Genomic DNA, 21888 nt, shown 5'->3' with positions numbered 1-21888 from the left:
CAAGTTTGTACAGCATGTCGCTCACCTGTCGGTGCGGCGCGAGCGCGTCGAGCGCGCGCAGCCAGGCGGCGCGGTCGCGCTCGCCGAGCGCCTGCAGCGTGAGCGGCGCGCGCTCGCGCTCGGCGGGCACGGCCTCCCAGCAGAAGCGCCGCTCCACGTCCTGCGCCGCGCGCGCGGCTATGCAAGTTTGTACAGCATGTCGCTCACCTGTCGGTGCGGCGCGAGCGCGTCGAGCGCGCGCAGCCAGGCGGCGCGGTCGCGCTCGCCGAGCGCCTGCAGCGTGAGCGGCGCGCGCTCGCGCTCGGCGGGCACGGCCTCCCAGCAGAAGCGCCGCTCCACGTCCTGCGCCGCGCGCGCGGCTATGCAAGTTTGTACAGCATGTCGCTCACCTGTCGGTGCGGCGCGAGCGCGTCGAGCGCGCGCAGCCAGGCGGCGCGGTCGCGCTCGCCGAGCGCCTGCAGCGTGAGCGGCGCGCGCTCGCGCTCGGCGGGCACGGCCTCCCAGCAGAAGCGCCGCTCCACGTCCTGCGCCGCGCGCGCGGCTATGCAAGTTTGTACAGCATGTCGCTCACCTGTCGGTGCGGCGCGAGCGCGTCGAGCGCGCGCAGCCAGGCGGCGCGGGTCGCGCTCGCCGAGCGCCTGCAGCGTGAGCGGCGCGCGCTCGCGCTCGGCGGGCACGGCCTCCCAGCAGAAGCGCCGCTCCACGTCCTGCGCCGCGCGCGCGGCTATGCAAGTTTGTACAGCATGTCGCTCACCTGTCGGTGCGGCGCGAGCGCGTCGAGCGCGCGCAGCCAGGCGGCGCGGTCGCGCTCGCCGAGCGCCTGCAGCGTGAGCGGCGCGCGCTCGCGCTCGGCGGGCACGGCCTCCCAGCAGAAGCGCCGCTCCACGTCCTGCGCCGCGCGCGCGGCTATGCAAGTTTGTACAGCATGTCGCTCACCTGTCGGTGCGGCGCGAGCGCGTCGAGCGCGCGCAGCCAGGCGGCGCGGTCGCGCTCGCCGAGCGCCTGCAGCGTGAGCGGCGCGCGCTCGCGCTCGGCGGGCACGGCCTCCCAGCAGAAGCGCCGCTCCACGTCCTGCGCCGCGCGCGCGGCTATGCAAGTTTGTACAGCATGTCGCTCACCTGTCGGTGCGGCGCGAGCGCGTCGAGCGCGCGCAGCCAGGCGGCGCGGTCGCGCTCGCCGAGCGCCTGCAGCGTGAGCGGCGCGCGCTCGCGCTCGGCGGGCACGGCCTCCCAGCAGAAGCGCCGCTCCACGTCCTGCGCCGCGCGCGCGGCTATGCAAGTTTGTACAGCATGTCGCTCACCTGTCGGTGCGGCGCGAGCGCGTCGAGCGCGCGCAGCCAGGCGGCGCGGTCGCGCTCGCCGAGCGCCTGCAGCGTGAGCGGCGCGCGCTCGCGCTCGGCGGGCACGGCCTCCCAGCAGAAGCGCCGCTCCACGTCCTGCGCGGCGCGCGCGCCCGCCAGCGGCACGCTCTCCGCGCTGCCCGCCTGCGCCGGGGAAGGGTCTCTCATGGTACGATTACACCTACCGAGTACAGTGGCGAGTCAGTGTCATTTGACTGCCTCGCTTCACGACTCGGTAGGTGTAACCATCACCTCGTCGACTCTGGGAGTATTTTACCCGATAAATAGTAATTATGAGTAGACACTGTCTTCTTTCTTGTAAAGGAGACTGAGCAACATATTTTGTCAACGTTCAGGTGTAAACCCTTGTTTGAGCAATATTCTGTAAGGCGTCTAAATCTTCCTGCAAACTATTACAATCTATTTCCGTTTTAATAACTGAGAATTTTTTATACATTTGACCACATCGTTGATAAATATATTAAAGAGTCGAGGCCGAGGTGGGAGCCCTGTGGCACGCCAGATGTTATTGGCACAAATGTTGTATAACCCTTGACAGTTACCGCTTGGGTCCTTTCACGCAGATACGACGTGAGTCATCTCAAAAGGTCGCCGTGAATATCTATCGCTTCCATTTTAGCAATTAATAAGTTATGGGAAATTTTATCAAACGCCTTGGAGTAATCTGTATACACGGCATCAATGTGAAATCCCTTTTCCATAGCATCTAAAATCGTATCCAGCATCTCGCAAAGATTTGTCTCCGTGGAGCGCACACGTTAACAGTAAAGGTCGCACTGCCGGGAATAACGCAATAATCATTCACAATTTTTTGAAACAATTTTGGGATGACTGACAACTTCGAGATCCTACGATAATTCTTTATATTGTGCTTATCACCGCTTTTATGAATAGGGACAATAATGGATCGTTTCCAAATCTTAGGTAAGATGCCTGATCTGAGGAGCTCTGAAATAGGAGTGTTAGAGGTATGGATAATTAATTGATTACTAAATTTTTTGAGAAAGAGATGAACACCGTTTGGCGTGAAAACTTATATATTCGCTCGACAAGCAGGTAAGGAGTGGTAACCGGTTAAACTTTCTTGTGTTACAAAATACCCATTTAGGAGGACGTTGATTTGGTACCATTGTTAAGTACTCGAGGAATTAATTACTAGGACTCGAAAATGAAACAGTAAAAATATTCGCCAAATGATGTAAAAATCGGTAATAATATATTGAAAAAATTAAGATTCAAGATTAGAGATGTCGTCTCATTTGAATCGTAAATATGCGCATAATATAGAAAATGGAAAAAAAAGGAATGGAGGAAAGCTAGCATCAAAAGGAATTTAAATGTTTAGTGCTGAGCGAATGCGTGGAGCCGCGAGCGGAGCGACAAGCGGTAGCGGAAGGTGATACGTACGATCTTGACGTTGATCTGGTTGAAGGGCACGAGCGACAGCACGCACGAGCTCTTCTCGTACGTCGCGTACTGCTTGCTCCACGTCGTGCCGAACGCCTCTGCAACATACGCGTTCCAATTAGCGACCATGCTACCACTCATGAATATTGAAAACTTTCCATTTTTTAATGAATTAATTATATAAGTTAAGTATAATATAACGAAAATATGAAAGAATCACTAAGATATCTGTTTACGCACGACATACGTTCCACAAGTTTCGTAGAATCATGGCCGCGAGCACCGGACACGAACTTGAGACGAAGCGGTGGATCGCATCATCAGCGATCTACCGTTATTATTATTATCATATATTATTATTATTTTTAATAGAGATAGTCAGCAAACGAGCAGGCGAGTCACCTGATGTTAAGAGATTACCACCGCTCATGAACATTTGCAGCACCAGAGGAACCGCCGATGCGTTGCCGACGTTTTAGGAATTTGTTGGTCCATGTTGTAATCTAAAGGGAACACCACCGAAGGGAGTTAATTCCACAGTTTGCATGTGCGTGGAAAAAAGGATCTGGCACAACGGGTGGGTGAAGTGCTCCAGAAACCCAGGTGGTGAGGGTGGCATTGATTGCGGTGGCGTGCGGTGCGGTTGCAGAAAGAGGAGGGTGGAATGAGATCAAACAACTCTTCGGAACACTATCCATTATAGAGGCGATAGAACACGCAAAGAGAGCTTACGTCTCTGCGGTGTTCCAGGCTTTCCAACGAGCCGGTTAGTTTGGGATCGTTCACAAGTCGAACAGCCCGCCTTTGGATCCGATCAAATGGAAGGAGGAGGAGGAGTTTGTATTGGGGTGCTCCGGCCCAAAGGTAAGAACAGTACTCCATATGTGGGCGGACTTGCACTTTATAGAGCAGGAGCCTGTGCTCGGGCGTGAAGTACCGCTTTGCTCTGTTGAGCACCCCAAGCATGTTGGATGCTAATTTGGCCTTACATTCCAAATGATCCCGAAATTGGACCTCGCTCGAAATGTGGACACCAAGAATCCCAATACTGTTGGAAGGAGTAATGGGAGTGTCCCGAAAGAGAAGAGGCATGGTAAAAGGGGTCTTCTTGGCGGTAAACGCACAAACTTGTGTCTTTGACGGGTTAAATTGCACTAGGTTTCGTGTACCCCGTGATGTTGTTGTCATGCAACAAGTCATTGATATGCAGGATGAACAGTGTGGGTGACAGCACCGAGCCCTGTGGGACGCCAGCATTGACCGTCGACAGCGACTTTGATGCTGCGACCATCAAGGAAGCTGGCGACCCAATGACACAGCATCACTGGCAGTCCGTATGAAGGCAGTTTCGATAGAAATGCCCCATGCCAAACCCTATCAAAGGCTTTTGCAATATCGAGACTAACCGCCAGGGCCTCTCCGTTGCTGTCAATAATGGCTTACGCCCCGCGGTGCGTGGGATAGATAAGAAGAGCCGTTTCAGCGTGTATCATTTTCTAAGCCCCGATCGTGAACGCCGCGCGGCACACGAAGGAGCAGGCTTGTGAAGCACGTGGCATCGATTGCTAAGCCCCGATCGTGAACGCCGCGCGGCACACGAAGGAGCAGGCTTGTGAAGCACGTGGCATCGATTGCTAAGCCCCGATCGTGAACGCCGCGCGGCACACGAAGGAGCAGGCTTGTGAAGCACGTGGCATCGATTGCTAAGCCCCGATCGTGAACGCCGCGCGGCACACGAAGGAGCAGGCTTGTGAAGCACGTGGCATCGATTGCTAAGCCCCGATCGTGAACGCCGCGCGGCACACGAAGGAGCAGGCTTGTGAAGCACGTGGCATCGATTGCTAAGCCCCGATCGTGAACGCCGCGCGGCACACGAAGGAGCAGGCTTGTGAAGCACGTGGCATCGATTGCTAAGCCCCGATCGTGAACGCCGCGCGGCACACGAAGGAGCAGGCTTGTGAAGCACGTGGCATCGATTGCTAAGCCCCGATCGTGAACGCCGCGCGGCACACGAAGGAGCAGGCTTGTGAAGCACGTGGCATCGATTGCTAAGCCCCGATCGTGAACGCCGCGCGGCACACGAAGGAGCAGGCTTGTGAAGCACGTGGCATCGATTGCTAAGCCCCGATCGTGAACGCCGCGCGGCACACGAAGGAGCAGGCTTGTGAAGCACGTGGCATCGATTGCTAATTTACGAGTTGTGTTTATGTTGTATGTTTAATCTTGAGGACATTGGTCCAATCCGGGAAGTCGGTTTCTCTTTTGTATAGTAAGCAACAAACCGTGTGTAAATCAGTGTGACTTGCCAACGCGCTGGTGTTAAGGCTCTCGGCGGCAACAACGCGTTTTTTTTTGGATCCCTGAACCCTTTTAACTTGTTTTGTGACAAAAATGGCATGGAAGGGGCAACGATTTTCCGTCGGTCGAAAGGATTCAGAATTCCCAATGTTACCGCGCCCCAGACTGTTCCCCAGAATCGCTGACGGGCCCCGGGAGCCCGTTCAAATTGGACACTGACGCAGCCGGCCTAAACAATATCTCAACAAATGAAACAGTAATGGAAAATTGCGAATCAAATACGCGAAAATTTCAATAGACAAGCCCCGAGCCATCGGGATGGAGATGTAACGTTTTTTTCAATAATTATAAATAAAAACAATAAAATATAAATAGTAAAATAAAGCATCATGCAGTAATTTCAAGCAAGTAAACCTTTTATTAACTATAACAACTCTTTTAAAAAAATAGAGGCGCCTAAATACCAATTTCCCGTCTCTAATATACTGTCAGCACTATTCAAAGTCCTCGCCCGCAGCTGTCGTGTTAGTTGTGTCTCGACTTTCATTTTCTACTTTGCGCACGCAAAGCAAATACAAGGGAAGGAGAAAAAAATAAATTAAAATAAAATCAAATAAACCTTACTTTTCTCCATTAGGAACAGGTACCCCGCGCGCGACACGCCTCCCACGCCTCCCACGCCTTCCTCCGGGCCCTCCACGTCTTTGTTCTACACATCAAACGTACTTCATTCACGCTAGCTCATAATATCGCATTATCTCACTAGTGCAGGAACGCCGGCTCACCATCTGTCTCACCTCCATCATCTTCTTCATGAGCGACTCGGTTTGCTTGCTGGTCTCCTCGAAGTTGCTCCGAGTCTGCAACCACACTGGTTCGTTAAAACCTGTCTCGCGCTTAACGGCTCGATCATACTAGCATTTGTCGCACTCTTTCACAAATAACAAAACCCTGGTGTGACATGAGCCTAAAGCTGACACACACACACACTACGGCCCTGTTGTCACCATGCACCTCAAATGTAACTTTTCACTCGTGTCAAGTTGATGGCAGCAACTGATGTGTGAGCCATAGCAGCCCAATTCACATCAACCTACGTCCAATCAATCTTTGTAGCCTGTAGCTTTCTACAAGTAGTCAAACAGTCAAATGCAAGTGTATGTCATCGGCTACTATAGTTTGGTATTGCCAACCCCAGTAGTGTATGTTATCGGCTACTATAGTTTGGTATTGCCAACCCCAGTGGTGTATGTTATCGGCTACTATAGTTTGGTATTGCCAACCCCAGTGGTGTATGTTATCGGCTACTATAGTTTGGTATTGCCAACCCCAGTGGTGTATGTTATCGGCTACTATAGTTTGGTATTGCCAACCCCAGTGGTGTATGTTATCGGCTACTATAGTTTGGTATTGCCAACCCCAGTGGTGTATGTTATCGGCTACTATAGTTTGGTATTGCCAACCCCAGTGGTGTATGTTATCGGCTACTATAGTTTGGTATTGCCAACCCCAGTGGTGTATGTTATCGGCTACTATAGTTTGGTATTGCCAACCCCAGTGGTGTATGTTATCGGCTACTATAGTTTGGTATTGCCAACCCCAGTGGTGTATGTTATCGGCTACTATAGTTTGGTATTGCTAACCCCAGTGGTGTATGTTATCGGCTACTATAGTTTAGTATTGCCAACCCCAGTGGTGTATGTTATCGGCTACTATAGTTTGGTATTGCTAACCCCAGTGGTGTATGTTATCGGCTACTATAGTTTAGTATTGCCAACCCCAGTGGTGTATGTTATCGGCTACTATAGTTTGGTATTGCCAACCCCAGTGGTGTATGTTATCGGCTACTATAGTTTGGTATTGCTAACCCCAGTGGTGTATGTTATCGGCTACTATAGTTTAGTATTGCCAACCCCAGTGGTGTATGTTATCGGCTACTATAGTTTGGTATTGCCAACCCCAGTAGTGTATGTTATCGGCTACTATAGTTTGGTATTGCCAACCCCAGTGGTGTATGTTATCGGCTACTATAGTTTGGTATTGCCAACCCCAGTGGTGTATGTTATCGGCTACTATAGTTTGGTATTGCCAACCCCAGTGGTGTATGTTATCGGCTACTATAGTTTGGTATTGCCAACCCCAGTGGTGTATGTTATCGGCTACTATAGTTTGGTATTGCCAACCCCAGTGGTGTATGTTATCGGCTACTATAGTTTGGTATTGCCAACCCCAGTGGTGTATGTTATCGGCTACTATAGTTTGGTATTGCCAACCCCAGTGGTGTATGTTATCGGCTACTATAGTTTGGTATTGCCAACCCCAGTGGTGTATGTTATCGGCTACTATAGTTTGGTATTGCCAACCCCAGTGGTGTATGTTATCGGCTACTATAGTTTGGTATTGCCAACCCCAGTGGTGTATGTTATCGGCTACTATAGTTTGGTATTGCCAACCCCAGTGGTGTATGTTATCACTATAGTTTAGACACAGACACGGTACGATCAATATGTTGGTTACTAAATAATTTATTGAAAAACCGTTAAATTCTTCGGCTATATTTTAAATTCACACTAAGGAAAGCGAAAACAGTTAAAAAACAAGCAGTTCCGATTAGTAATTTTATTGTGTTATTATAACACTAGTGCGGGAAAGAGATACGCGTCGCGGACCTACTGCCGTGGAGCCTGCGCCGCGCCACCTGTCGGCGTACAACGGACCAAAGTTAATAACACGTAGAATTACTTAAACGCTCGGCATCCAACTCATATCAGCTGGATTGTAATGACTTTTGCATTCTGAAACCTTTATTCGGTAGACATTTAAAGGCCAAACAGTTACAATCTGCCGTATCAGATAAGACGGAACAATAATTTCGTATTTGATTGAGCTCACCAAATTCTCAAATGTAAACCATTTGTAGATAGTTATTAAACGTTGGAACGGAAAGTTGCGGTGTAGCATGTACCGTGCGGGCCGACGCACACACATCTGCGGTTACGTACCCTCTGTATGCGCAGCTGCAGGTCCCTCACGAGCGGCTCGGCGTCGGCGTGCACGTCGTGCGCCGTGTGGTGGAAGGTCCACCAGCCGAACACGAAGCCCAGCAGCGTCTCCACCAGCTCGAACTTCTTGCGCTCCTGCACCGCCTGCAGCTGGAACACGTACTCCAGCGACGCCTGGCAGAAGTCCCGCTCCGCCATGTCCATCGCGGCGTCCGCCTGACACACGAAACCATCAATCTATATCACGTACCTATGGATAGAGCACTCCTAATACCTACTTGAAGCAAATGCCTACTTTTCGTTTTTCCATTTCGACTGCCGAGCGAGAGAGAGGTCGGACACCTCTGGGGTTCGACGTCTCGCTCTAATTTGTTAGTCAAAATGGGATAGCGATGAGTATAGGTACTAGTTTCGAGCAGCTTTCGTCTTTGAATGCGTAGAATTGATCGATAATAATCGGAGCCTTGTTCGTGATTAAATTGTGAAATTAGAATCTTGCGAATCAAATTTTTTTTTAAATCATAGATTGCTCTATTTATCTCTGACGTGGTGGTCAGAGTCTTTGGTATTAAGTTTTAATTATTTTTAAATGAAATAAAATCTTAGATTTTAAATCAAAGTTTTAAAGCAAATCCACCGCGAATCAAATATTATTTTATACTAGCTGATGTCCACGACTTCGTCCGCATGGATTTAGTTTATTAAAATCCCGTGGGAACTCTTTGATTTTCCGGGATAAATAGTAGCCTATGTCACTCTCCAGGTCGTTAACAAAAAAAATCCCATGCAAAAAATCACGTTGATCCGTTGCTCCGGTTGCCAAACCAACAAACCAATAAACAAACACACTTTCACATTTATAATAGGGGTAGTAATTTGGTTGAATAAATATTTGTGTAAAATTGGGGCTCCTGTTCTCCAAAGAAATAGTGTACAAATGGAGTGTCCGAGTTCGGTCTCGCTGCAATGAGTCCGGATGGCCGAGCTCCATTGCGGGGACAAGTAAGTAGGGGCCGAAATAGTGTACAAATGGAGTGTCCGAGTTCGGTCTCGCTGCAATGAGTCCGGATGGCCGAGCTCCATTGCGGGGACAAGTAAGTAGGGGCCGAAATAGTGTACAAATGGAGTGTCCGAGTTCGGTCTCGCTGCAATGAGTCCGGATGGCCGAGCTCCATTGCGGGGACAAGTAAGTAGGGGCCGAAATAGTGTACAAATGGAGTGTCCGAGTTCGGTCTCGCTGCAATGAGTCCGGATGGCCGAGCTCCATTGCGGGGACAAGTAAGTAGGGGCCGAAATAGTGTACAAATGGAGTGTCCGAGTTCGGTCTCGCTGCAATGAGTCCGGATGGCCGAGCTCCATTGCGGGGACAAGTAAGTAGGGGCCGAAATAATAAATGTCTCATGTTTGCCGAGTTTATAAATTGCGTGACAAGTACAATAACAACTTCAAGCCAGGAAGATTTTTTTTTTTTAATTGGTTATAGGTGTACGCTTGACCACAATCACACCTGATGGGAAGTGATGATGTGGCCTAAGATGGGACGCGTTTACCTAGAAGATGCCTATTCACTCTTGTTTTAAAGATACCCGGGTTGTAATTGATAGGAAACACATATCGCGGAAGAGTATTCCAAACCTTAGCCATACGTATGAGGAATGATGACGCAAAACGTTTCGTGCGTGTAGATGGAATGTCGACGACATAAGGATGGAAACTCGCCCGACGTCTTGCGGTTCGGTGGTTAAATGGTGAAGGGGGGACAAGATCGAAAAGTTCCTGAGCACACTCGCCGAAATATATCCTATAAAACACTGATAAGCCGGCGACCTTGCGGCGGTGATCGAGACTTTGTAGTTTCGCCAGTTGCGGGGAGTCTTCGCCTATGAGTCCTAGCTCAACGATCAACATCCGTTATCTGTGTTATCTTGTACGCCTCCACTATCAGGATTCAGTAAATTGTTAGAGTTGGGATGATATGTAGCTCGGTAATCGGCAAATTGACTGGAAATATTCGGGATACGGCGAATGTAATTATGTTTGGCGAATTTTGTAATTAGTTTGTCAAATCAGCCGACCGGCAGACGCGACGCTCTGTGGCGTATTCCACACATTCCGGAAAAACAATGGGTTCCCACGGAACTACGAAAAACTTATATTCGCGCCAACCATTCGAGTCAGCGCGAAGTACGGAACGATGCGGTTGCCGCCGGCCATTCGCGATATTAGGAATTCGCCGTACCGTAACGACCTCCGCATCGCGATAATGCGTACCTACCTCCTGAAACACCGCCTCGGGCTTCTTGGTGGACAGCGACAGCGTGCGCTCCTGGCTCTGGCAGAACTTGGCCGTCTTCTTGTCGAACTTCTTCTTGCCTTCCTGCAACCGACCGCGCACACGGCTGTTACAACCATCAGCGCCCCAAAGAGCATCACAACTTCCGACAGGCTAAACTCCTGTCGTGCGCCATTCGCGCCTGCTGCGGACGACTTTCAGCCCTTTGCGATTGGTATTGTTGCTTCAGCAATACTTAGGGTCGCTTCCTTATTGGACGACAGACTTCCCTTCGTCGCACACGGGTAGGTTCGTCGCGTAATTAGTGTCGCGTGTGTCATATCAGGATAAAAATATATCCAAAATTATTATGCTAAAATGGACCCAATCATAAACTTGGAGTCTACAATAAATATTTGTAGTAATAATTTAAGCAGAATCGTTATCCCGAGACAGGATTTCAACGTCAATGTTACCCAGCCCCATAGAGTATGACATAGATTAATTATTGGTCTCGCTCCTGAGTATGATTTAACAGTGTTTTATATTTTTTTTATTTTTTTTTTTTATTTAGACAAAAAAAAAGCGAATAATTCACACCACACTTCCAGACCAAAGCACTAGACAAAAAGCCGCGACTGGTGTTGGCAGTTTGCAGCCCAAATAGACCGTAGTCTGTGCTAGGGCTGACAAAGTTCATCGACCTCATTCATATTATATTATATCATATTAGGTATATACCTTATTATATTTATACTATACTATATATATTCATACATTACTAAAACTATATTTTATTTGGTGCAACAGTGTTAATGCATACGGAGTTTAGATATATAATTTAAATAGATAGGATACATTTTAATAAGTGAAAGCATTCGTTTCAACAGATCTTGTCATAAAGACGTTTAAAATTTTCAAAAGAGGTTATTCTTTATTGTTGTCCAATTTAATATCTAGGAATGTGACAATACGAAAAATAATATTATGTAAATTATCAATACATATCACTGATTATTTATTGTAAAGTAAATACTTTCATAATAAATAATAAAAATTTCAAAATGGCCGCCATGTAAATTAAAAAAAATAAGAAGTACATAATCTTGTACGGAACCCTCCGTGTGCGAGTCCATTTTGAAATTTTCATTATTTGTTGTTAGCAGCAATAGAAATACACATTCTGTGAACATGTCAACTCTCTACCTATTACGGTTCAAGAGATACAGCCCGCAGACAGACAGACGGACGGATGGACGGACGGACAGCGGAGGCTTAGTAATAGGGTTCCATTGGCACCCTTCTGGTACGGAACCCAAAAAACAGTTAAAAATTAATGAAGTACATTTTAATTTGTTGTGAATTTTTCCTAATTTAAAGCAAATTTTATGGAGACCATTTACATCAAATAAACCCCTATTAAGGTTAGGTTTTATTTATTTATTTCTGAAGTAGTATGTCCATAAAAGTTTTTGAAAATACTTAGATGCCATTAGCGCCATTTTTTAATTTTTTTTTAAAGTCTTGAAGTTTTGTAACTACTGCGCTCGAACAATGATTTTGAACTTTCGATAAAAAAATTGACATGTTTCATTCATGCCTAGGTAAACCGTAATTTTTTAAACAATAGTTGAGTTTATGGTTATTAATTAACACGAAAAAAAATGTCCAAAAACGTTTTACAGAAAGAGAAAAAAAAAACCACTGATGGATGCTTTTATATTCTGATGTACCGTTAACAGAAAAAGGAATCGTTTTTGAATATATTAAGATACATTGAGATAAAAGTAAACATTAGGTTATTAGCTTCTAATTACTGCAGAAGCCAGTTTAGATGATTAGGATTCTAACTTGAAAATAATACAGCAGATGCTTTGCTTGATTTTAATTACTTGGGCCTTCCCTGACAAAACTTACAACTACCTACATTTTAATTACTTGGGCCTTCCCTGACAAAACTTACAACTACCTACATTTTAATTACTTGGGCCTTCCCTGACAAAACTTACAACTACCTACATTTTAATTACTTGGGCCTTCCCTGACAAAACTTACAACTACCTACATTTTAATTACTTGGGCCTTCCCTGACAAAACTTACAACTACCTACATTTTAATTACTTGGGCCTTCCCTGACAAAACTTACAACTACCTACATTTTAATTACTTGGGCCTTCCCTGACAAAACTTACAACTACCTACATTTTAATTACTTGGGCCTTCCCTGACAAAACTTACAACTACCTACATTTTAATTACTTGGGCCTTCCCTGACAAAACTTACAACTACCTACATTTCAAATGAGTGATAGATGATAACTTTTATTAGTCGTCATTAGATTTTATTCGTCATCACTGTTAAAGCCCACTGTTTAACGCCTTGCACCTCACACGTGCAGAGTGGGTGCCAAACGCACGCCCACGTGCAGAGTGGGTGCCAAACGCACGCCCAGTAGCCGTAGGTATGATTCATGTCATTCATTTGCGTTGTAACAAATGAGCATCGTGTACAAACGATTGGTTAAGTCGAGCTTATGATTCAGGAAACGGTACGGAAAGTGAAATGCTTTTGAAAAGGTTGAGAGTTTGTTGCCGGCTTTTGTTGGTACTATTTGCTTTTTAAGAAGACTCGGTAGGTTACGAGAGCCACAAGATTGCCAACATGAAATATTTTACAAGTTTTTGTCGTTTTTAGGGTTCCGTACCTCATAAGGAAAAACGGAACCCTTATAGGATCACTTTGTTGTCTGTCTGTCTGCCAAGAAACCTACAGGGTACTTCCCGTTGACCTAGAATCATGAAATTTGGCAGGTAGGTAGATCTTATAGCTGACATTTGGGGAAAAATCTGAAAACCGTGAATTTAGGGTTAGATCACACAAAAAAAATTGTGGTCATGAACTAATAATTAGTATTTTCAACTTTCGAAGTGAGTGACTATATCAAGTGGGGTATCATATGAAAGGTCTTCACCTGTACATTCTAAAACAAATTTTTATTTATTTTTATGCATCATGGTTTTTGAATTATCGTGCAAAATGTCGAAGAAATAAGACTGTAGTACGGAACCCTCATTGCGCGAGCCTGACTCGCACTTGGCCGGTTTTTGTTTACATTTGACATAATATTACCTTAACAGCACCAATGTGATCCTTGCGGAACCGCTCCAGCGGCTGGATGATCTGCTCGTGCGCGCGGCCCAGCTGCAACACACACGGAACAGCATCAGAGCGAGGGCTGCGTAATGCGTTACACCACTACTCTACATGTACACTATATCTATGCACTGAAATGCTTTTAAATTACATTATCAAGTATGAAAATATTTTCCAATCGTTTAAATCATACAAACTATACATTGATCTTTTCAAAAATCAATATAAAAGAGTTTGTAAGCTTTCTAATGTTCAAATTTGAACTCGCTCGTGAGTCGCTAGGAGCTGTCGTGCATGTGTCTGTGTGGCTATCTCATATCTACACTGCGACCGTTCAGTCGTGAGTCGTGAGTCGTGAGTCGTGAGTCGTGAGTCGTGAGTCGTGAGTCGTGGCTTCTTCCGACTGTACGTATGAGGCTGCTCTCAGAAGAGGCGTTAGCAGAGTAGGTACAAGCCTTCGCTTTGTGTGTATAGTGCATACAGTTCGAGAAAGGACTCATGGTATTTGCTCCATGCATGTCAACTATAATGTCAAAGGTAAGTCATATTGTGCCGTGTTGATGACTGCTGGACGTCACGATGTCACTTGTGCGTCGCGCCGTGCAGCGACACGTCACAGCGACGCTGCGTCACGTGCTGCGCGAGTGGGTGACACAATCAATGCCAATACAAAGCTACATCGATCGCAAACGGTAATAGGTTTAGAATAAATTTTAAAATCTTTGGAGCACAAATTCCAAAACACGTCAAATCATTAATACTCCACTTTTATTTTATTTTATTTATTTTTATTTATTTAGACAAAACGAAAAGTGAACAATTTACACCACACTTTTAGACCAAAGCACTAGATAAAAAGCCGCGACTGGTGTTGGCAGTTTGCAGCCCAAATAGACCGTAGTCTGTGCTAGGGCTGACAAAGTTCATCGACCTCATTCATACTATATTATATCATATTAGGTATATACCTTATTATATTTATACTATACTATATATATTCATACATTACTAAAACTATATTTTATTTGGTGCAACAGTGTTAATGCATACGGAGTTTAGATATATAATTTAAATAGATAGGATACATTTTAATAAGTGAAAGCATTCGTTTCAACAGATCTTGTCATAAAGACGTTTAAAATTTTCAAAAGAGGTTTCTAGGAGAAATTTCTTTATATAGAATTTAAGTTTTTTCTTTAAGGATGGGCGCTGGGCACATAAAATCAGATTAGATATCTCCAGCGGAAGGTTATTGAATAGCTTCGGTGCCGCAGCTGTAAAATGTCTACTCGAGAATCCAGACGTTCGTCGGGGAACTGAACATCTTAGTCGCCTTTGCCTAACTTACATGTTAAGTTTGATTTTATTGCGCCATGTTATTAGTAATAGCCCGCGACAGGTCGAGACGGCAATCGGGGTATGAGGCGGAGCGGACACCCCGCACACCCGCACCCCCGTACCCGCACCGCACCGGGTTAGCGCAGGGCTGTGCGGGTGTGCCATCTCGACCTGTCGCGTGCTATAGTACGACAACAATAGTTTAGTCAATACAAATTTTCCACTCGGTGAATGTTTGTTCAATTAGTCATACGTTATCATGCAGTTACTAATTACGGACAGACCGACACCGCCCCCTCGTCCACTGCGGCGTGCGACACTTGTGGTGTGAGTGTAGCCTACAGCATACCAGGAGTACTTTCCAGGGCCGACCGACACCGCCCCCTCGTCCACTGCGGCGTGCGACACTTGTGGTGTGAGTGTAGCCTACAGCATACCAGGAGTACTTTCCAGGGCCGACCGACACCGCCCCCTCGTCCACTGCGGCGTGCGACACTTGTGGTGTGAGTGTAGCCTACAGCATACCAGGAGTACTTTCCAGGGCCGACCGACACCGCCCCCTCGTCCACTGCGGCGTGCGACACTTGTGGTGTGAGTGTAGCCTACAGCATACCAGGAGTACTTTCCAGGGCCGACCGACACCGCCCCCTCGTCCACTGCGGCGTGCGACACTTGTGGTGTGAGTGTAGCCTACAGCATACCAGGAGTACTTTCCAGGGCCGACCGACACCGCCCCCTCGTCCACTGCGGCGTGCGACACTTGTGGTGTGAGTGTAGCCTACAGCATACCAGGAGTACTTTCCAGGGCCGACCGACACCGCCCCCTCGTCCACTGCGGCGTGCGACACTTGTGGTGTGAGTGTAGCCTACAGCATACCAGGAGTACTTTCCAGGGCCGACCGACACCGCCCCCTCGTCCACTGCGGCGTGCGACACTTGTGGTGTGAGTGTAGCCTACAGCATACCAGGAGTACTTTCCAGGGCCGACCGACACCGCCCCCTCGTCCACTGCGGCGTGCGACACTTGTGGTGTGAGTGTAGCCTACAGCATACCAGGAGTACTTTCCAGGGCCGTAAAATAAATTTAAAAAAAAAGGAGTACTTTTGCATTCCTAATCTATAGTTACACTTATATTTCTCCTTCCAGCTGTTCCTTCACTAGTGAAGATCGTGCTCCAGCACTCGAAGGAGGGAGGAGAGAGAGAGGCAACACAAAGAGGAGAGAACTAGAGGGCAGCACGGTTCCGTGCTGGTATAGCAGAGAGGGAGGTTGTTTTAGGCGCGCCGCCCACGCCACACTTTTTGTAGCTTCCATAATATCGGGCGCCAACTTTACTCATATATTTTTGGAGCGAGTTTTTGTAGGACGTGTGCGTTTCAATAGGTATTGCAATCTTCATGTTATCATTTCTTGCCGACAAACATCGGTCACCGTTTGTCGGACGTGGGCGGACACCCTGTCACAGGCACACCAGGCACACACACACACACAGGCAGAGATTTTACCTCCTCCTAGAGGTGTAGCGGAGGGACTTACCATTCGGTCCCTCTCGTCCTCGATGGTGCGGATGAGCTGCGCGAAGTGGTGCAGCGAGCGGCCGATGACGCGCTCGTCGTCCGTCATGGAGGCGCCGATGCACGCGAACTCGAACTGCTCCATGCTGGCCGCCAGCGCCAGCTGCGCCGCGCCCAGGCCTGCGCGCACAGCACCATTATCAACCACTGCTAAACACAAGTCTCTTGTAGGGACACACCGCACACCGCCGCCGCGTCTGCCTGTAGTGCCAACGCTTGCGGTGCGAGGTCACCATTCTAGAACTTGGAGAGTTTGCACCTAACCTCTGTAGTATATGTAAGGTAGATATGAAATAAATAAAGCAGTTAGCAATCGACCGCTGTGTTTATATCACGTACATCACACCTCAACATCTAACGTTTTCAACCCATGTGTTTATATCACGTACATCACACCTCAACATCTAACGTTTTCAACCCATGTGTTTATATCACGTACATCACACCTAACATCTAACGTTTTCAACCCATGTGTTTATATCACGTACATCACACCTCAACATCTAACGTTTTCAACCCATGTGTTTATATCACGTACATCACACCTCAACATCTAACGTTTTCAACCCATGTGTTTATATCACGTACATCACACCTCAACATCTAACGTTTTCAACCCATGTGTTTATATCACGTACATCACACCTAACATCTAACGTTTTCAACCCATGTGTTTATATCACGTACATCACACCTAACATCTAACGTTTTCAACCCATGTGTTTATATCACGTACATCACACCTAACATCTAACGTTTTCAACCCATGTGTTTATATCACGTACATCACACCTAACATCTAACGTTTTCAACCCATGTGTTTATATCACGTACATCACACCTAACATCTAACGTTTTCAACCCATGTGTTTATATCACGTACATCACACCTAACATCTAACGTTTTCAACCCATGTGTTTATATCACGTACATCACACCTAACATCTAACGTTTTCAACCCATGTGTTTATATCACGTACATCACACCTAACATCTAACGTTTTCAACCCATGTGTTTATATCACGTACATCACACCTAACATCTAACGTTTTCAACCCATGTGTTTATATCACGTACATCACACCTAACATCTAACGTTTTCAACCCATGTGTTTATATCACGTACATCACACCTAACATCTAACGTTTTCAACCCATGTGTTTTTCCCATTGCTTAGCTATGTCGGTTACTCTGGTTCTTCTATAGGGATCTCCTCATATCTGATTTGATCACTCCCCATCGCCCGCCGCGTGAATCTGCTCAGAGCTATCTACCAGCCCAGCCTGCAGCATATTGCCGATGGACGGTGTGCAGCGGTGGAGCTCTGCACGTAGACGTCACAACACAGCAATTCTGCGAGCTGACAGGCGCGAGGCGGCGACGCGGGCGGAACGAACAAACTTGAATTATTTTGTATTGAAGTGGATAAATCGTTCGGGTATACTCAGCGACAGGTTGAGATGGCAATTGGCACACTCGCACGTCACCCGCGCTTGCCCGCACCTGGTTAGCGGGAGATTGGTGCCCCGATTTTTCAAGTCCCCGAGTCGATCAAAACGTCTGGTTTCGACTGGTAGGTTCCAGTTCGCAATAATAAATTATGATTATAAATAAATAATAAATAAATATATTGATATTAATATTATGATTATTTGTACGGAGCTCTTCGTTAGGCAAAATCAAAATTAGTTTCTGTTCCGAGTTCAGAGAAACAACGTGTGTAACGTGTGTAACGTGTGTACTGTACGTAAACATAATTTCCACGGAGGATGCCGTACGACGCACGAAGTCACGTCCCGCGTCCCGCGACGGTACGCGATTACGGCAGACGAGATAAGCACGTACCTATCAGATACGTAGGTGCTGTCGCTTTACGTTGCGTAGATAAGGTGTCTACAGCAATCATCGCTCATTGGTTGACACTCCTTTGTTATTGGCCAAAATCCATTGTTGCAGAACGAATACCATAAATTCAGCCAATCACAACAATTGAGTTTGTAATAATGATTGATGCAGGTTTTCGAAATCGACCTACAGGTCATAGAGGCAGGCATGCAAGCACTACTTATCTAAAATGGAATAGGTGACTGGTGAAGCAACCAATGGCCACAGCTTACAACCCCGTGCGCGCCACCAGAGTGCGCTGGGGCGCCACTCATTGCGGCACTGGGCGAGCGTGGAGCCGCGATTATGTATACATACAAACCAATATATGTTTATATATGGTTAAAAATTATGTTAACATAATAAAACATTAATGTTAACAAATAACATTATAAAAAAAAAAAATTAACAAAATAGGGCAAAAAGTTGTCCAACTTTTGTATTTTCCCCCTTATAACAGTGCTTTGGTGAGCACAACAAAAGGATAACAATATAACTGTACTCAAGGTTGTGTCACGTGGAGCCGGTCAAGGACACGTGTGTTGAGGCTTGTCACCACAGAGCTCTTCTGTTATTGTCAGTTATCAAGGCACGCCCAGTCCTCCTCCTGCCCACTGTTGGACATGCATACTGTTGACATCTGACTGTATAGTGTACGATGATCAATACTTATTATTAAGTGTAGTACAGAAGACTACAAAATATTTTTTAAAATAAGAATAACTTTTTTAAGTAGTTTAAGTAGTTGATAGCATAGCACTGTGTATCAATCAATTACTTAATCATTTCTAATCAGACGTAAATAAGATAAAAGTAAGTACTACTTACTTCAATGTAATCACTATCTTAAATGAACAAAAGATAACAAATAACAATTTGTGGTATAAAAATGTTCCTATTTATATTAATACTTACTTAATAGAACTGAAAATAATATAAAATGGAATTCCTCTGTTAATAGTGTACATAGGGTCATACACATTGTAACAAAATATGTTCATAATTAATTAGTTACTGTAATGTTTGCTAAACTAGTCCCAGCAGACACTTGCTGTACTTCACTTCAAACTTGCATAGTTCACTTCAAACATAAACAAATCAGAAATCTCAGAAAAAATTGTAAGCAACATGATGTGCCCGGTGCTTTAGACCTTCTAGAGCTAGGTTCTCATATTTCATCATAGTGTGTATCATGTCATTGTCATTGGTGTCATGATGTCTTTGTCAGTTTATAGTAACAAGGTCTTATGTCACTATGGCCACACTTAGGCTGAAATCTACAGAGCGCACTTTGACTTTGCACAAACTTAAGATTAAGTTAAAACGAGACAGATTTATGTGAGAGATATAGCTCTGTCTCGTTTTACTCTGTCTTAAGTCTCAGCTAAGTCAGAGTTGGCTCTATAAATCTCACCCGTAGTGCCCCCCTTACACATTTCAGCGAGAAGCTACCGTTTAACTTTAAGTCAGTAAAGGAAAAATAGGTAATGTATTTGAATGTACTCATGAATTATGGTATTTCAGCTCATCTTGTGCTTGGCTCAGTGTACAGTCAGCGCCAAGTTGGAGTGTGCTTGTCTAAGATATACATTGAAGGATTTAGATCCAATTAGATACATTACACAGGTAACAATCAGTCAAGTTAGCTTCTTACCAGGTGTGACCACTCACGAGGTTGTTACCTGTGCAGGACAGCATGTGTAAAATAAACAGAAACTGGAAACTTTTCAAAACTAAACCACAAATAAAAACCTACAAAAGTTATTCAGGGCCAGTGAAGATGACATAAATACAGTCTCGAAATACTTTTGTTGTGGTAAATAGTTACATCACGAACTGTATTATGATGGACTAATATGTACAACGTTTAAGTAAGTACCTACTTAGTAGTACAATAGAAAGAGTACCTAAAGACCGACTATAGTTTTTCGCGGGAAATGTAGTTAGTCACCTGCGCTGGATGTAAATAGTAATGGGAAGGCAGACGGGGCTTACGCTTGGCGGCTTGCACCACATCCTTGACCTCCTTGACGAGGCGCTTGATCTGCTGGCTCGTGCGCTCCAGCTCCTTCTCGTGGCGCTGCAGGTTCTCGCGGAAGTGCGGGCTGTCGGCCAGGCACTCCGTGAACTCCAGCGGCTGCAGGCCCACGCCCATCCTGGCTGCTCCGCGCACTTTCACCGACCCTCGCACATCGCGCCGACTCGCGGGACGGAATCGCTTCGATGACGCAATGCACAAGACACTTACACACTAATCAGCTACACTATCAGTACAAACTACACAAAATGAACACCAATATTTTCTTTTACAATACAAAACAGCTAAATGAAACTATTGATAATTGATAATATGCACAGAGTACATTTAATATAGAGATTAATATGTATCTCAAGCTCAACTATGCTGCTGCTGTCACAGAGTACCTACATTGATAGAATATATGGCTGCTGTCACATTGAAATGCAAAGCAAACCCTATATTCAATGGTACTACTCTGTGATGCAAACCATACAAACACGAATGTGCAAAAAATGTGCAAAACAAATTGAAAAATACAATACCTACTCTATGCGTGCTGTCACTGAATATTATAATACTCTTTGCTGAATAGGGACTTTTTACATTATATCTAGGATGTTTTATCATCATCATCATCATCATCATCATGATCAACCAATTGCTGAGCACGGGTCTCCTTCTCAGAATGAGAAGAGTTAGGCTAAAATAAACCACGCTAGTCCTAGAGGATGTTTAATTTTAGAGAATAATTTATTGGAAAAAATATGACAGCCGTTTTAAACTTAGTTACTAACTTTATTTACACCCTTCGTATCCTAAGATGAGAGCCGTGATCATGTGCTTCAGTAGTCAGTAGTGTACCAGCAAGGGGTTCATAATGATGGTGATAATATTATTATCCATAGCTATTGTTCAATTTCATTCAAATCTGAATATATTATAAAAAGAAAAGGTGACTGACTGACTGACTGATCTATCAACGCACAGCTCAAACCACTGGACGGAACGGGCTGTTTGGCATGGAGATAGCTATTATGACGTAGAAATCCGCTAAGAAAGGATTTTTGAAAATATAACCACTAAGGGGTGGAGTATGAAATTTGTATTGTCCACGCGGACGAAGTCAACGCTAAATGCTAGTAAACTATATGCATAAAAGTGTAAAACAAAGTATTATACACGAAAAGCAGTTTTTGCAATCTTTGGGAATTTACGCTCAACTTATCTTGAACATCGATATTATTTTATGTCCAGTTTAAACAACCCTTTATGTCTGCACTCTGCAGTAGCGCCCTCTCTCTGGGAGTCATAACACTATTATGAGATTTATGTTACCATTATTCAGATAAACATATTTTCTACTAGCCGGGTAGGATTGTTTTCTTAGAATTTCCATCATAAGGGTATTGGAAATCGGTAATTTTATTAATTACTAGCTGATGACCGCGGCTTCGCATGCGTGGATAGGTATATGTTTTTAAAAATCCTGTGGGAACTTTTGATTTTCCAGGACAAAAAGTAGCTTATCTCTAGTAGTTGTGTAGTAGCCCGTCCCCAGTAGCTTTCTCAAAAAC

General features: G+C 45.6%; 1 protein-coding gene across 1 annotated transcript in view; it reads right to left on the bottom strand.

The window, feature by feature from the left end:
- The window catches only part of Graf (GTPase regulator associated with FAK), a 60904-nt gene extending 40055 nt beyond the window's left edge, over window positions 1-20849 (bottom strand). Inside the window, exons 1-15 of the mRNA XM_069506023.1 lie at window positions 20290-20849; window positions 16370-16527; window positions 13471-13542; window positions 10343-10444; window positions 8068-8283; window positions 5851-5925; window positions 5690-5774; window positions 2768-2865; window positions 1277-1483; window positions 1119-1226; window positions 937-1071; window positions 755-889; window positions 390-707; window positions 208-342; window positions 26-160 (exon numbers count right to left, since the gene is read on the bottom strand). Of these exons, the coding sequence (XP_069362124.1) occupies window positions 26-160; window positions 208-342; window positions 390-707; window positions 755-889; window positions 937-1071; window positions 1119-1226; window positions 1277-1483; window positions 2768-2865; window positions 5690-5774; window positions 5851-5925; window positions 8068-8283; window positions 10343-10444; window positions 13471-13542; window positions 16370-16527; window positions 20290-20449 (2139 nt within the window). The 5' untranslated portion in view covers window positions 20450-20849. The remainder of the gene's footprint in view (window positions 1-25; window positions 161-207; window positions 343-389; window positions 708-754; window positions 890-936; window positions 1072-1118; window positions 1227-1276; window positions 1484-2767; window positions 2866-5689; window positions 5775-5850; window positions 5926-8067; window positions 8284-10342; window positions 10445-13470; window positions 13543-16369; window positions 16528-20289) is intronic.
- Between the last annotated feature and the right edge of the window lie 1039 nt (window positions 20850-21888).

This window comes from Maniola hyperantus, chromosome 22 (genome assembly GCF_902806685.2).
Source record: "Maniola hyperantus chromosome 22, iAphHyp1.2, whole genome shotgun sequence".
Classification (NCBI taxonomy): Eukaryota; Metazoa; Arthropoda; class Insecta; order Lepidoptera; family Nymphalidae; genus Maniola; species Maniola hyperantus.
Note: the sequence above shows the minus strand (reverse complement) of the source record. Positions and strands in the feature narration are given on the sequence as shown.